This window comes from Bombina bombina, chromosome 2 (genome assembly GCF_027579735.1).
Source record: "Bombina bombina isolate aBomBom1 chromosome 2, aBomBom1.pri, whole genome shotgun sequence".
Lineage (NCBI taxonomy): Eukaryota > Metazoa > Chordata > Amphibia > Anura > Bombinatoridae > Bombina > Bombina bombina.
The window spans coordinates 1,336,721,191-1,336,735,698 of NC_069500.1; the positions used below are offsets into that span (position 1 = coordinate 1,336,721,191).

General features: G+C 37.8%; 1 protein-coding gene across 1 annotated transcript in view; it reads right to left on the reverse strand.

The window, feature by feature from the left end:
- LOC128648289 (neuropeptide-like protein C4orf48 homolog) overlaps positions 1-14,508 on the reverse strand; it is a 41,350-nt gene that overhangs the window by 4,227 nt on the left and 22,615 nt on the right. Inside the window, exon 3 of the mRNA XM_053700914.1 lies at positions 6,983-7,071. Coding sequence (XP_053556889.1) covers positions 6,983-7,071 — 89 coding nt within the window. The remainder of the gene's footprint in view (positions 1-6,982; positions 7,072-14,508) is intronic.

Below are 14,508 nucleotides of genomic sequence, written 5' to 3' on the forward strand. Positions count from 1 at the left end.
ATTTTTTTTCAGTTTATTCTACGCTAAAAATGATATTTGGTATCTATTGTTTAAACTTAGCTACTTTCCATGAACACATACTGAGGAAGGCTCTTAACTTGTGCACTATATGGCAGCAATGTGTGCAACAATGTTTCAGTGTTATACATATACAGGTGGCCCTCGTTTCTTTCATGTAATTAGCAAGAGTCCATGAGCTAGTGACGTATGGGATATACATTCCTACCAGGAGGGGCAAAGTTTCCCAAACCTCAAATGCCTATAAATACACCCCTCACCACACCCACAAATCAGTTTTACAAACTTTGCCTCCTATGGAGGTGGTGAAGTAAGTTTGTGCTAGATTCTACGTTGATATGCGCTCCACAGCAGGTTGGAGCCCAGTTTTCCTCTCAGCGTGCAGTGAATGTCAGAGGGATGTGAGGAGAGTATTGCCTATTTGAATGCAGTGATCTCCTTCTACGGGGTCTATTTCATAGGTTCTCTGTTATCGGTCGTAGAGATTCATCTCTTACCTCCCTTTTCAGATCGACGATATACTCTTATATATACCATTTCCTCTACTGATTCTCGTTTCAGTACTGGTTTGGCTTTCTACTACGTGTAGATGAGTGTCCTGGGGTAAGTAAGTCTTATTTTCTGTGACACTCTAAGCTATGGTTGGGCACTTTTTTATATAAAGTTCTAAATATATGTATTCAAACATTTATTTGCCTTGACTCAGGATGTTCAACGTTCCTTATTTCAGACAGTCAGTTTCATATTTGGGATAATGCATATGAATAAATCATTTTTTCTTACCTTAAAAATTTGTCTTTTTCCCTGTGGGCTGTTAGGCTCGCGGGGGCTGAAAATGCTTCATTTTATCGCGTCATTCTTGGCGCGGACTTTTTTTGCGCAAAAATGTTTTCTGTTTCCGGCGTCATACGTGTCGCCGGAAGTTGCGTCATTTTTGACGTTTTTTTTGCGCCAAAGGTGTCGGTGTTCCGGATGTGACGTCATTTTGGCGCCAAAAGCATTTAGGCGCCAAATAATGTGGGCGTCTTTTTTGGCGCTAAAAAATATGGGCGTCACTTTTGTCTCCACATTATTTAAGTCTCATTATTTTGTGCTTCTGGTTGCTAGAAGCTTGTTCTATGGCATTTTTTTCCCATTCCTGAAACTGTCATTTAAGGAATTTGATCAATTTTGCTTTATATGTTGTTTTTTCTATTACATATTGCAAGATGTCCCACGTTGAAGCTGAGTCAGAAGATACTTCTGGAAAATCCCTGCCTGGTGCTGGAGCTACCAAAGCTAAGTGTATCTGCTGTAAACTTTTGGTATCTGTTCCTCCAGCTGTTGTTTGTACTGTTAGTCATGACAAACTTGCTAATGCAGATAATATTTCCTTTAGTACTGTTACATTACCTGTTGCTGTTCCGTCAACATCTAATACTCAGAGTGTTCCTGATAACATAAGAGATTTTGTTTCTAAATCCATTAAGAAGGCTATGTCTGTTATTCCTCCTTCTAGTAAACGTAACAAGTCTTTTAAAACTTCTCATTTTTCAGATGAATTTTTAAATGAACATCATCATTCTGAAACTGATATTGGTTCTTCTGATTCAGAGGATTCTGTCTCAGAGGTTGATGCTGATAAATCTTCATATTTATTTAAAATGGAATTTATTTGTTCTTTACTTAAAGAAGTCCTAATTGCATTAGAAATTGAGGATTCTAGTCCTCTTGATACTAAATCTAAATGTTTAGATAAGGTTTTTTAAATCTCCTGTAGTTATTCCAGAAGTTTTTCCTGTCCCTGGTGCTATTTCTGAAGTAATTTCCAGGGAATGGAATAATTTGGGTAATTCTTTTACTCCTTCTAAACGTTTTAAGCAATTATATCCTGTGCCATCTGACAGATTAGAATTTTGGGACAAAATCCCTAAGGTTGATGGGGCTGTCTCTACTCTTGCTAAGCGTACTACTATTCCTACGGCAGATGGTACTTCCTTTAAGGATCCTTTAGATAGGAAAATTTAATCCTTTCTAAGAAAAGCTTACTTGTGTTCAGGTAATCTTCTTAGACCTGCTATATCTTTAGCGGATGTTGCTGCAGCTTCAACCTTTTGGTTAGAAGCTTTAGCGCAACAAGTAACAGATCATAATTCTCATAGCATTATTATTCTTCTATAACATGCTAATTATTTTATTTGTGATGCCATCTTTTGATATCATTAGAGTTGATGTCAGGTATATGTCTCTAGCTATTTTAGCTAGAAGAGCTTTATGGCTTAAAACTTGGAATGCTGATATGTCTTCTAAGTCTACTCTGCTTTCCCTTTCTTTCCAGGGTAATAAATTATTTGGTTCTCAGTTGGATTCTATTATCTCAACTGTTACTGGAGGGAAAGGAACTTTTTTACCACAGGATAAAAAATCTAAAGGTAAATTTAGGTCTAATAATCGTTTCCGTTCCTTTCGTCACAACAAGGAACAAAAGCCTGATCCTTCATCCTCAGGAGCGGTATCAGTTTGGAAACCATCTCCAGTCTGGAATAAATCCAAGCCTTTCAGAAAACCAAAGCCAGCTCCCAAGTCCACATGAAGGTGCGGCCCTCATTCCAGCTCAGCTGGTAGGGGGCAGATTACATTTTTTCAAAGAAATTTGGTTCAATTCCGTTCACAATCTCTGGATTCAGAACATTGTTTCAAAAGGGTACAGAATTGGCTTCAAGATAAGGCCTCCTGCAAAGAGATTTTTTCTTTCCCGTGTCCCAGTAAACCCAGCGAAGGCTCAAGCATTTCTGAAATGTGTTTCAGATCTAGAGTTGGCTGGAGTAATTATACCAGTTCCAGTTCTGGATCAGGGGCTGGGGTTTTATTCAAATCTCTTCATTGTACCAAAGAAGGAGAATTCCTTCAGACCAGTTCTGGATCTAAAAATATTGAATCGTTATGTAAGGATACCAACATTCAAAATGGTAACTGTAAGGACTATCCTGCCTTTTGTTCAGCAAGAGCATTATATGTCCACAATAGATTTACAGGATGCATATCTGCATATTCCGATTCATCCAGATCACTATCAGTTTCTGAGATTCTCTTTCCTAGACAAGCATTACCAGTTTGTGGCTCTACCGTTTGGCCTAGCTACAGCCCCAAGAATTTTTACAAAGGTTCTCGGTGCCCTTCTGTCTGTAATCAGAGAACAGGGTATTGTGGTATTTCCTTATTTGGACGATATCTTGGTACTTGCTCAGTCTTCACATTTTAGCAGAATCTCATACGAATCGACTTGCGTTGTTTCTTCAAGATCATGGTTGGAGGATCAATTTACCAAAAAGTTCATTGATTCCTCAGACAAGGGTAACCTTTTTAGGTTTTCAGATATATTCAGTGTCCATGACTCTGTCTTTGACAGACAAGAGACGTCTAAAGTTGATATCCGCTTGTCGAAACCTTCAGTCACAATCATTCCCTTCGGTAGCTTTATGCATGGAAATTCTAGGTCTTATGACTGCAGCATCGGACGCGATCCCCTTTGCTTGTTTTCACATGCGACCTCTTCAGCTCTGTATGCTGAACCAGTGGTGCAGGGATTACACAAAGATATCTCAATTAATATCTTTAACACCGATTGTACGACACTCTCTGATGTGGTGGACAGATCACCATCGTTTAGTTCAGGGGGCTTCTTTTGTTCTTCCGACCTGGACTGTAATTTCAACAGATGCAAGTCTGACAGGTTGGGGAGCTGTTTGGGGGTCTCTGACAGCACAAGGGGTTTGGGAATCTCAGGAGGTGAGATTACCGATCAGTATTTTGGAACTCCGTGCAATTTTCAGAGCTCTTCAGTCATGGCCTCTTCTAAAGAGAGAATCGTTCATTTGTTTTCAGACAGACAATGTCACAACTGTGGCATACATCAATCATCAAGGAGGGACCCACAGTCCTCTGGCTATGAAGGAAGTATCTCGAATTCTGGTATGGGCGGAATCCAGCTCCTGTCTAGTTTCTGAGGTTCATATCCCAGGTATAGACAATTGGGAAGCGGATTATCTCAGCCGCCAAACGTTACATCCGGGCGAATGGTCTCTTCACCCAGAGGTATTTCTTCAGATTGTTCAAATGTGGGGACTTCCAGAAATAGATCTGATGGCCTCTCATCTAAACAAGAAACTTCCCAGGTATCTGTCCAGATCCAGAGATCCTCAAGCGGAAGCAGTGGATGCATTGTCACTTCCTTGGAAGTATCATACTGCCTATATCTTTCCGCCTCTAGTTCTTCTTCCAAGAGTAATCTCCAAGATTCTGAAGGAATGCTCGTTTGTTCTGCTGGTAGCTCCAGCATGGCCTCACAGGTTTTGGTATGCGGATCTTGTCCGGATGGCCTCTTGCCAACCGTGGACTCTTCCGTTAAGACCAGACCTTTTGTCGCAAGGTCCTTTTTTCCATCAGGATCTCAAATCCTTAAATTTAAAGGTATGGAGATTGAACGCTTGATTCTTAGTCAAAGAGGTTTCTCTGACTCTGTGATTAATACTATGTTACAGGCTCGTAAATCTGTATCTAGGGAGATATATTATAGAGTCTGGAAGACTTATATTTCTTGGTGTCTTTCTCATCATTTTTCCTGGCATTCTTTTAGAATTCCGAGAATTTTACAATTTCTTCAGGATGGTTTGGATAAAGGTTTGTCTGCAAGTTCTTGAAAGGACAAATCTCTGCTCTTTCTGTTCTTTTTCACAGAAAGATTGCTAATCTTCCTGATATTCATTGTTTTGTACAAGCTTTGGTTCGTATAAAACCTGTCATTAAGTCAATTTCTCCTCCTTGGAGTTTGAATTTGGTTCTGGGGGCTCTTCAAGCTCCTCCGTTTGAACCTATGCATTCATTGGACATCAAATTACTTTCTTGGAAAGTTTTGTTCCTTTTGGCTATCTCTTCTGCCAGACGAGTTTCTGAATTATCTGCTCTTTCTTGTGAGTCTCCTTTTCTGATTTTTCATCAGGATAAGGCGGTGTTGCGAACTTCTTTTAAATTTTTACCTAAGGTTGTGAATTCTAACAACATTAGTAGAGAAATTGTGGTTCCTTCATTGTGTCCTAATCCTAAGAATTCTAAGGAGAGATCATTGCATTCTTTGGATGTTGTTAGAGCTTTGAAATATTATGTTGAAGCTACTAAGAATTCCGAAAGACTTCTAGTCTATTTGTTATCTTTTCCGGTTCTAGGAAAGGTCAGAAGGCCTCTGCATTTCTTTGGCATCTTGGTTGAAATCTTTAATTCATCATGCTTATGTCGAGTCGGGTAAAACTCCGCCTCAAAGGATTACAGCTCATTCTACTAGGTCAGTTTCTACTTCCTGGGCGTTTAGGAATGAAGCTTCGGTTGATCAGATTTGCAAAGCAGCAACTTGGTCTTCTTTGCATACTTTTACTAAATTCTACCATTTTGATGTGTTTTCTTCTTCTGAAGCTGTTTTTTGGTAGATAAGTACTTCAGGCAGCTGTTTCAGTTTGAATCTTCTGCTTATAATTTAAACTTTATTTTGGGTGTGGATTATTTTTCAGCGGAATTGGCTGTCTTTATTTTATCCCTCCCTCTCTAGTGACTCTTGCGTGGGAAAGATCCACATCTTGGGTAGTCATTATTCCCATACGTCACTAGCTTATGGACTCTTGCTAATTACATGAAAGAAAACATAATTTATGTAAGAACATACCTGATAAATTCATTTCTTTCATATTAGCAAGAGTCCATGAGGCCCACCCTTTTTGTGGTGGTTATGATTTTTTTGTATAAAGCACCAATTATTCCCAATTCCTTATTTTTTATGCTTTCGCACTTTTTTCTTATCACCCCACTTCTTGGCTATTCGTTAAACTGATTTGTGGGTGTGGTGAGGGGTGTATTTATAGGCATTTTGAGGTTTGGGAAACTTTGCCCCTCCTGGTAGGAATGTATATCCCATACGTCACTAGCTCATGGACTCTTGCTAATATGAAAGAAATGAATTTATCAGGTAAGTTCTTACATAAATTATGTTTTTACAACAGTTCAATTTATACCGTTTCAGAATAACAACCTTTTTTCCCAGTCATGTGACTGCTATTGAAAAGCATTGAGAAGCAGTGCATTTATTAAAATAGCCAGTAGGTGGAGCTGTCCGCTTGTGTTGCAGCAAAGCCAAGCAAACTGAAATTAATCAGTTTAACCAGACCTGAGCTATTGAGCAGATTTCAAAGGAACAAGATCTTCCTGTCTATAAATCAGTCCAGATTGGAATTCATAGAAAGAACTGTTTGCAGAAAAATGCAAGTGAAGTCTGTGTTGTGTGATTATTTTATTAGGTTTATAATGCTGTTTAGCAAATGTTTTTGTTCATTTAACTTAGTTTAATTATATATTCTGTGTTGTTGGATTATTTTATTAGGTTTATAATGCTGTTTAGCATTTAAAGTCTTCATTTCAAAGCTTTAAAAATAATGTATTAGGTGTTACTTATGACAATTTTGAGAGGGGCCTGGAACCTATCTCCCTCACTTCCCATTGACTTACATTATAAACTGGGTTTCAATTTACAACGGTTTCGATTTACAACCATTCCTTCTCGAACCTAACCCCGGCGTAAACTGAGGGCTACCTGTATTGCTAAATATGTTCTCATGGAAAGGATGATGTTTCAGCAAAAGAGAGGTCAATTTGACCACTGACGTAAAATGGAAACATTTTACAAATTGTAAGTTCCATCTGAATAATAAAAGTTTCGTTTTTACAAAAACAGGAAAATGGATTAAATTATAAACTCTTGACAAAATATTGTTGTACAGTGTAGATAAGAGATAATTATACAATGATAAAATGGTAAAACTAACAATGAAGAACCTAATGATCTCAAGGGAAATAGTCATCACTTTATGGTTTGGGAAGGCAAAATATGACTTAGGGGCCGGAAAGGCTGTGGAAGGGTTCAAGGTTCAAACTTAGCACCCACCTGTGAGTCTAAGTTATACACTGTCTTTCTTAAGTCCTGGAGAGCTCTCTGCATAAACTCAAATGCATGACAATCCACACATGGGCGACCTATAGACAAGTGAGATAAAAAGCTAGACTTTAACATTAAATTAAAGAGAAGGTAATGTATTTTCATAGTTAAACACACACTATTATTATTGTTATTATGCAGATGAAGTGGCATCACAAAAAAGAAAGGGCTAGATAACAAGTGTTGCGCTTGCCTATTTGCGGGCGCGCACTAAATTACCAGTGATTAAAAGTGGCTGGTTATTGCTACTGCGAGCTCGCGGTGGCAATTATCGCTCAGAAAATAAACCAGGGATTAGATCTCTGGGTAATTTTCTAAAAGTGCCCCACATGCCATCAAAATAGAGGGCAATATAGTTTTTTATTTTAAAAAATTTAGCATTTTTTTAATAAAAAACAACTGAACTAGGCAGCTTTGGGGCTTTAAAATTTATGGGAGTGGGGTGTTAGAAAAAAAAACGTGCATTTACATCGCGGTCTATGGGAACTGTATTTTCCCAGTAAATATTTATGTATATGCTTATATACATATATATTTATGTGTTAATATGTTTATATACACACATTAACACATAAATATATATGTATATAATCATATACATATATATTTACAAACTGCTGCCATCGCTGCACCACTTACTCCCTTCGCTGCGCTTAAAGGGACACTGAACCCAAAATTTTTCTTTCGTGATTCAGATAGAGCATGACATTTTAAGCAACTTTCCAATTTACTCTATTATCAAATTTTCTTCATTCTCTTGGTATCTTTATTTGAAAAGCAAGAATGTAAGTTTAGATGCCGGCCTATTTTTGGTGAACAACCTGGGTTGTACTTGCTGATTGGTGGATAATTTCAACAACTAATAAACAAGTGCTATACAGGGTTGCTTAGATGCCTTCTTTTTCAAATAAAGATAGCAAGAGAACAAAACAAAATTGATAATATGACTAAATTAGAATGTTGCTTAAAATTGCATGCTCTATCTGAATCACAAAAGAAAAAAAATTGGGTTCAGTGTCCCTTTAAGTTCTGTGCCGTCTCTGACAGCATCAGAACGAGGCTCCCATAGGAGCCTATGAAAGTGCGCTCTAGTGAGCACAATGCTTCCTAGGAGTGCGAATGTGAGCTTGCATTCGTATTGCGTTTAACTTGTAAAACCAGTGCACATAAACTTGTGCTGGTATTACTCAGTGGAAAGCTAATATCGCTTGCGTGCTAGCGATATTTAGCGCTCTCATTGTAAAATTATTGAAAATGCCCCCCCAGTATAGGCAATACTAACATATTTTGTTCACTTAAAACATTTTTTAGCTTTTTGATCTAGAGATGGTGTCAGAAACACATTTTATTGATTCCTATACAGTTTTGTTAAAAAAATCTGATTTAAACGTTCATGATGCAATTTTAAACAACTTTACAATTTTATTATACTATCAAATTTCTTTCGTCCTTTTGTTATGCTAAGTATGCTTAGGACCAGCAATGTACTCCTGGGAGTTAGCTGAACACATCTGGGGAGCCAATGACAAGAGGCATATAGGTACAGCCACTAATCACAGGTTAGGTCCCAGGAGTGCATTTTGCTACTCAGCTTACCCAGGTATGCTTTAAAACAAAGGATACCCAGAGAACACATTTGATAATAGAAGTAAATTGGAAAGTTGTTTGCTCTCTGAATCATAAACATTTAATTTTTTCTTTACTGTCGAGATACGGAGATTTAAGGCAAAATGTTTGATATGACATTCTTCTTCAGCTTCTGTTATTTTTTAACCCCTTAACGACCAAGGACGTACGCCACACGTCCTCTAAAAAAATACACTTAATGACCGAGGACGTGTGGCGTACGTCCTTGGTCTGGAAAGCAGCTGGAAGCGATCCTGCTTGCTTCCAGCTGCTTTCCGGTTATTGCAGTGATGCCTCAACATCGAGGCATCCTGCAATAACCCCCCTTGGCCATCCGATGCAGAGAGAGCCACTCTGTGGCCCTCTCTGTACCGGACATCGATGGCCGGTTTCGTTGGTGGGTGGGAGCCAGTCTGGGAGGCGGGGTGGGCGGCCATCGATGGGCCGTATGATGTGGCGGGGGGCGGGATCGTGGGCGGGAACGCCGGGTGCGCGCGCGCGCGGGGGGGGTAGGAAGCGGGTGGGAACCGCTACACTACAGAACATGTATGGGGGAAAAGTGGCAGTGATTGCCAAATATATATATATATATATATCGATCTAAGAGATCTGGGAGGGGTGGTGGGTTGGTCTTTTGGGGGGGGGGGCAAGCTACACTACAGAAAATTATTTAAAAAAAATAATAAAACAAGGTTTTACTATAAACTGGGTACTGGCAGACAGCTGCCAGTACCAAAGATGGCTACTAATAAGTTAGAGGGGGATGGGTAAAGAGCTGTTTGGGGGGTATCAGGGAGGTTGGGGGCTAAGGGGGGATCCTCCAGAGCAGCATATGTAAATATGCATTTTTTTTTATTTATGTTTTATCAAGGATAGCTTTTTTTTTTAGTACTGGCAGACTTTCTGCCAGTACTTAACATGGCGGGGACAATTGTGGGGTGGGGGAGGGAAGAGAGCTGTTTGGGAGGGATCAGGGGGTGTAATGTGTCAGGTGGGAGGCTGATCTCTACACTAAAGCTAAAATTAACCTGCAAGCTCCCTACATGCTACCTAATTAACCCCTTCACTGCTAGCCATAATACACGTGTGATGCGCAGCGGCATTTAGCGGCCTTCTAATTACCAAAAAGCAACGCCAAAGCCATATATGTCTGCTATTTCTCAACAAAGGGGATCCCAGAGAAGCATTTACAACCATTTGTGCCATAATTGCACAAGCTGTTTGTAAATGATTTCAGTGAGAAACCTAAAATTGTGAAAAATTTTACTTTTTTTTTTATTTAATCGCATTTGGCGTTGAAATGGTGGCATGAAATATACCAAAATGGGCCTAGATCAATACTTAGGGTTGTCTACTACACTACAATAAAGCTAAAATTAACCCTACAAGCTCCCTACATGCTCCCTAATTAACCCCTTCATTGCTGGGCATAATACACGTGTGGTGCGCAGTGGCATTTAGCGGCCTTCTAATTACCAAAAAGCAACACCAAATCCATATATGTCTGCTATTTATGAAAAAAGGGGATTGCAGAGAAGCATTTACAACCATTTGTGCCATAATTGCACGAGCTGTTTGTAAATAAATTCAGTGAGAAACCTAAAGTTTGTAACAAAATGTGTGAAAAAGTGAACAATTTTTTTTATTTGATCGCATTTGGCGGTGAAATGGTGGCATGAAATATACCAAAATGGGCCTAGATCAATACTTTGGGATGTCTTCTAAAAAAAAATATATACATGTCAAGGGATATTCAGGGATTCCTGGAAGATATCAGTGTTCCAATGTAACTAGCGCTAAGTTTGAAAAAAAGTGGTTTGGAAATAGCAAAGTGCTTCTTGTATTTATTGCCCTATAACTTGCAAAAAAAAAAGCAAAGAACATGTAAACATTGGGTATTTCTAAACTCAGGACAAAATTTGGAAACTATTTAGCATGAGTGTTTTTGGTGGTTGCAGATGTGTAACAGATTTTGGGGGTCAAAGTTAGAAAAAGTGTGTTTTTTTCCATTTTTTCCTCATATTTTATATTTTTTTTATAGTAAATTATAAGATATGATGAAAATAATGGTATCTTTAGAAAGTCCATTTAATGGCGAGAAAAACGGTATATAATATGTGTGGGTACAGTAAATGAGTAAGAGGAAAATTACAGCTAAACACAAACACTGCAGAAATGTAAAAATAGCCTTGGTCCCAAACGGACAGAAAATGGAAAAGTGCTCTGGTCACTAAGGGGTTAATATAAATAAATGACAGATCTTTCTTGTGTAGGTATAAAGTTTTAAAGTGACAAGCTCACAGGCTGCAATAACAGGTTAAGAATTTGGTGTAATTAATTGGTAATTTCTTGTTTCTGCAGCTGTGTGATCACATTGGAAGATAATTTGAGTGTTTTCTGAACAATTCCAATTGCATCAGTGATTATGTTTGTGCTCTGTTGATCATACTGGAGGATCTAATTTGATAAGGTCTACTATACCCGCAGAACCAGGCTGCTTACACTGTTTTTGTGCCACTATTTTCTAATTATTTTAAATTTTTATTATTTTCTATTTTTACCAATGTTTATTTTAGAACTACAATAATTCACTGATTGGTGGTTATTAGCTTGTAGGCGTTATTTTTGCCTGCTTGATGTTTTGATGTTATTAAATGTGTTGGTTTTAAAAGGATGCAAAAGTACATGAATCAGATAGAGCATGTTATTAAAAAATGTTCCAATTAACTTTTTACTCTTCATATCCTTTGCTGAAGAGCAAATCAAGATGTATTACTTAAAGGGACACTGAACCCAAATTTTTTCTTTCGTGATTCAAATAGAGCATGCAATTTTAAGCATCTTTCTAATTTGCTCCTATTATCAATTTTTATTTGTTCTCTTGCTATCTTTATTTGAAAAAGAAGGCATCTAAGCTTTTTTTGTTTCAGACCTCTGGACAGTTCTTTTTTATTGGTGGATGAATTTATCCACCAATCAGCAAGAACAACCCAGGTTGTTCACCAAAAATGGGCCGGAATCTAAACTTACATTCTTGCATTTCAAATAAAGATACCAAGAGAATGAAGACAATTTGATAATAGAAGTAAATTAGAAAGTTGCTTAAAATGTCATGCTCTATCTGAATCGCGAAAGAAAAAAAATTGGGTTCAGTGTCCCTTTAAGTTATATATTGTTACAAACTTTACTGCCATCTAGTGTTTAACATGTATAAGATTGTGAAAAACATAAGTCATATTACAAGTGCTTTTATACCTTTGCTAAAAGTAATCTTTTTGTGCGCATCGGGTAGCACACGTATTACAAGTTGAAAGTAAAAAGTATTAGTACGAGTGAAATCCGATGTGTGCTAATCAAAGGACTTAGTGATATCGCAAAAGCGTTAATGTGTTCTCCCCATAGAAGTCAAAGAAGAGCGCAGAAGAAAAATACCTAACACCTATCGCTTTTCCACTAACCCAACATAAGTTATGAATATTTTGCATTCCAATGTTCTTCACTTACAGAACAATGCTATTTTTATTTTATATATATATATATATATATATATATATATATATGTATATATATACAGTATATATATATATATATATATATATTTGTATATACCTTTACCTGTATAACTATTCAATAAATATCTTGTTTACATTAACATTATAAGATATATATATATTTGCGATTTAGGTCTAACACAGTGTAAGGTTAGCGCAGATAAAGAATTGTTAATCTCAAAGCGTGTTTTTGAAATATTAAATCTAAAGTATTTAAAAATAATAATGATTCAAAATGATTATACATACTGTAAAAAAAAATCTAAATAATCCATAGAATATATCTATATTTTTTTGCAGTATGTTTAATAATATGGCTGAAACCCTGTATCTAATCATTCAATATATCGCACTACTGGCATTGTTAGCCAATTAAAATACAACCAGCTAACTCTCACAAACGACTATCTGTATGTTATGCCTGCGATCTACCTTACTAATGAAGACAAAAAACAAAACATTCCTATTATAATTATAAAAGCTATGTCGATACATTTATATACAATGTATCATTTATATGTATCCCATTGTACAATGTGATACTATGTATTTTAAGTATTGTTTAGGTTTTACATAGCTGTTTTTTTTCAAAGTTCTATTTTAAACATTATTATTTATTTTTCTACATATAATTATGTTATAAAAGACAGTTGCCTCAAATTTATAGTGTTACATAACTGCATAACCTTTAACTTTGCAAAGTTAGCCTTGTAAAATTTAAAGTTGTGGCTTTTGACTTTGATAACATAATTATATTTAATGCCCCCAAGACCCTTAACCTAGGACCCCCTAAGTTACAATAATAAAGAAATACTAGCATCACAAAAAATAAGGCTCCACCAAAAAAAAACTATACTAAAACTTGAATCTACTCTAAAAATTGCCCATAAAAGGGCATTTGGCGGGAAGTGCCCTCGTTGAAGTATTCACAGTTGTTTTGCTTAAAGGACCACTCAATGCAGTAGAATTGCATAATTAACAAGTGCATAATAAAAGACAATGATTTAACACCTACTCTGAATTTCAAATAAGCAGTAGATTTTTTTCTGACAAATTTATTTTTTTATCCCATTTCCTGGCCCTCTGAATCATGTGACAGATATTAGCCAATCACAGACTAGTATATGTATACCCTGTGAGCTTCTGTACATGCTCAGTAGGATCTTGTTTCTTGTATAAAAAGACTGTGCAAACATTGATTATGGAAGTAAATTGGAAAGTGTCATCCTCTTTCTAAATAATAAAAGTTTATTTTGACTTGAGTGTCCCACAAAAAAAACCATACTAATATTAAAGTACCCCCCAAAAAAGAAACCTACTCTAAAAATTGCCCCGTAAAGGGCATTTGTCGGCAGTTCCCTGAAGTGACTAAGCTCTTTTCTCCAACATAGGTGTGTCCGGTCCACGGCGTCATCCTTACTTGTGGGATATTCTCTTCCCCAACAGGAAATGGCAAAGAGCCCAGCAAAGCTGGTCATATGATCCCTCCTAGGCTCCGCCTACCCCAGTCATTCTCTTTGCCGTTGCACAGGCAACATCTCCACGGAGATGGCTAAGAGTTTTTTGGTGTTTAAATGTAGTTTTTATTCTTCTCCCGATAAACATTCTGGAACTGAGAGCGATATTCAATGCTCTCAAAGCTTGGCCTCATCTAGCAAAGGCCAAATTCATAAGGTTTCAATCAGACAACATGACGACAGTTGCTTATATCAACCATCAGGGGGGAACAAGGAGTTCCCTGGCGATGGAGGAAGTGACCAAGAGAATTCAATGGGCGGAGGATCACTCCTGCCACTTGTCTGCAATCCACATCCCAGGAGTGGAAAATTGGGAAGCGGATTTTCTGAGTCGTCAGACATTCCATCCGGGGGAGTGGGAACTCCACCCGGAAATCTTTGCCCAATTAACTCAATTATGGGGCATTCCAGACATGGATCTGATGGCGTCTCGCCAGAACTTCAAGGTTCCTTGCTACGGGTCCAGATCCAGGGATCCCAAGGCGACTCTAGTAGATGCACTAGTAGCACCTTGGACCTTCAACCTAGCTTATGTTTTCCCACCGTTTCCTCTCATTCCCAGGCTGGTAGCCAGGATCAACCAGGAGAGGGCTTCAGTGATCTTGATAGCTCCTGCGTGGCCACGCAGGACTTGGTATGCAGACCTGGTGAATATGTCATCGGCTCCACCATGGAAGCTACCTTTGAGACAGGACCTTCTTGTTCAAGGTCCATTCGAACATCCGAATCTGGTTTCTCTCCAACTGACTGCTTGGAGATTGAACGCTTGATTTTATCAAAG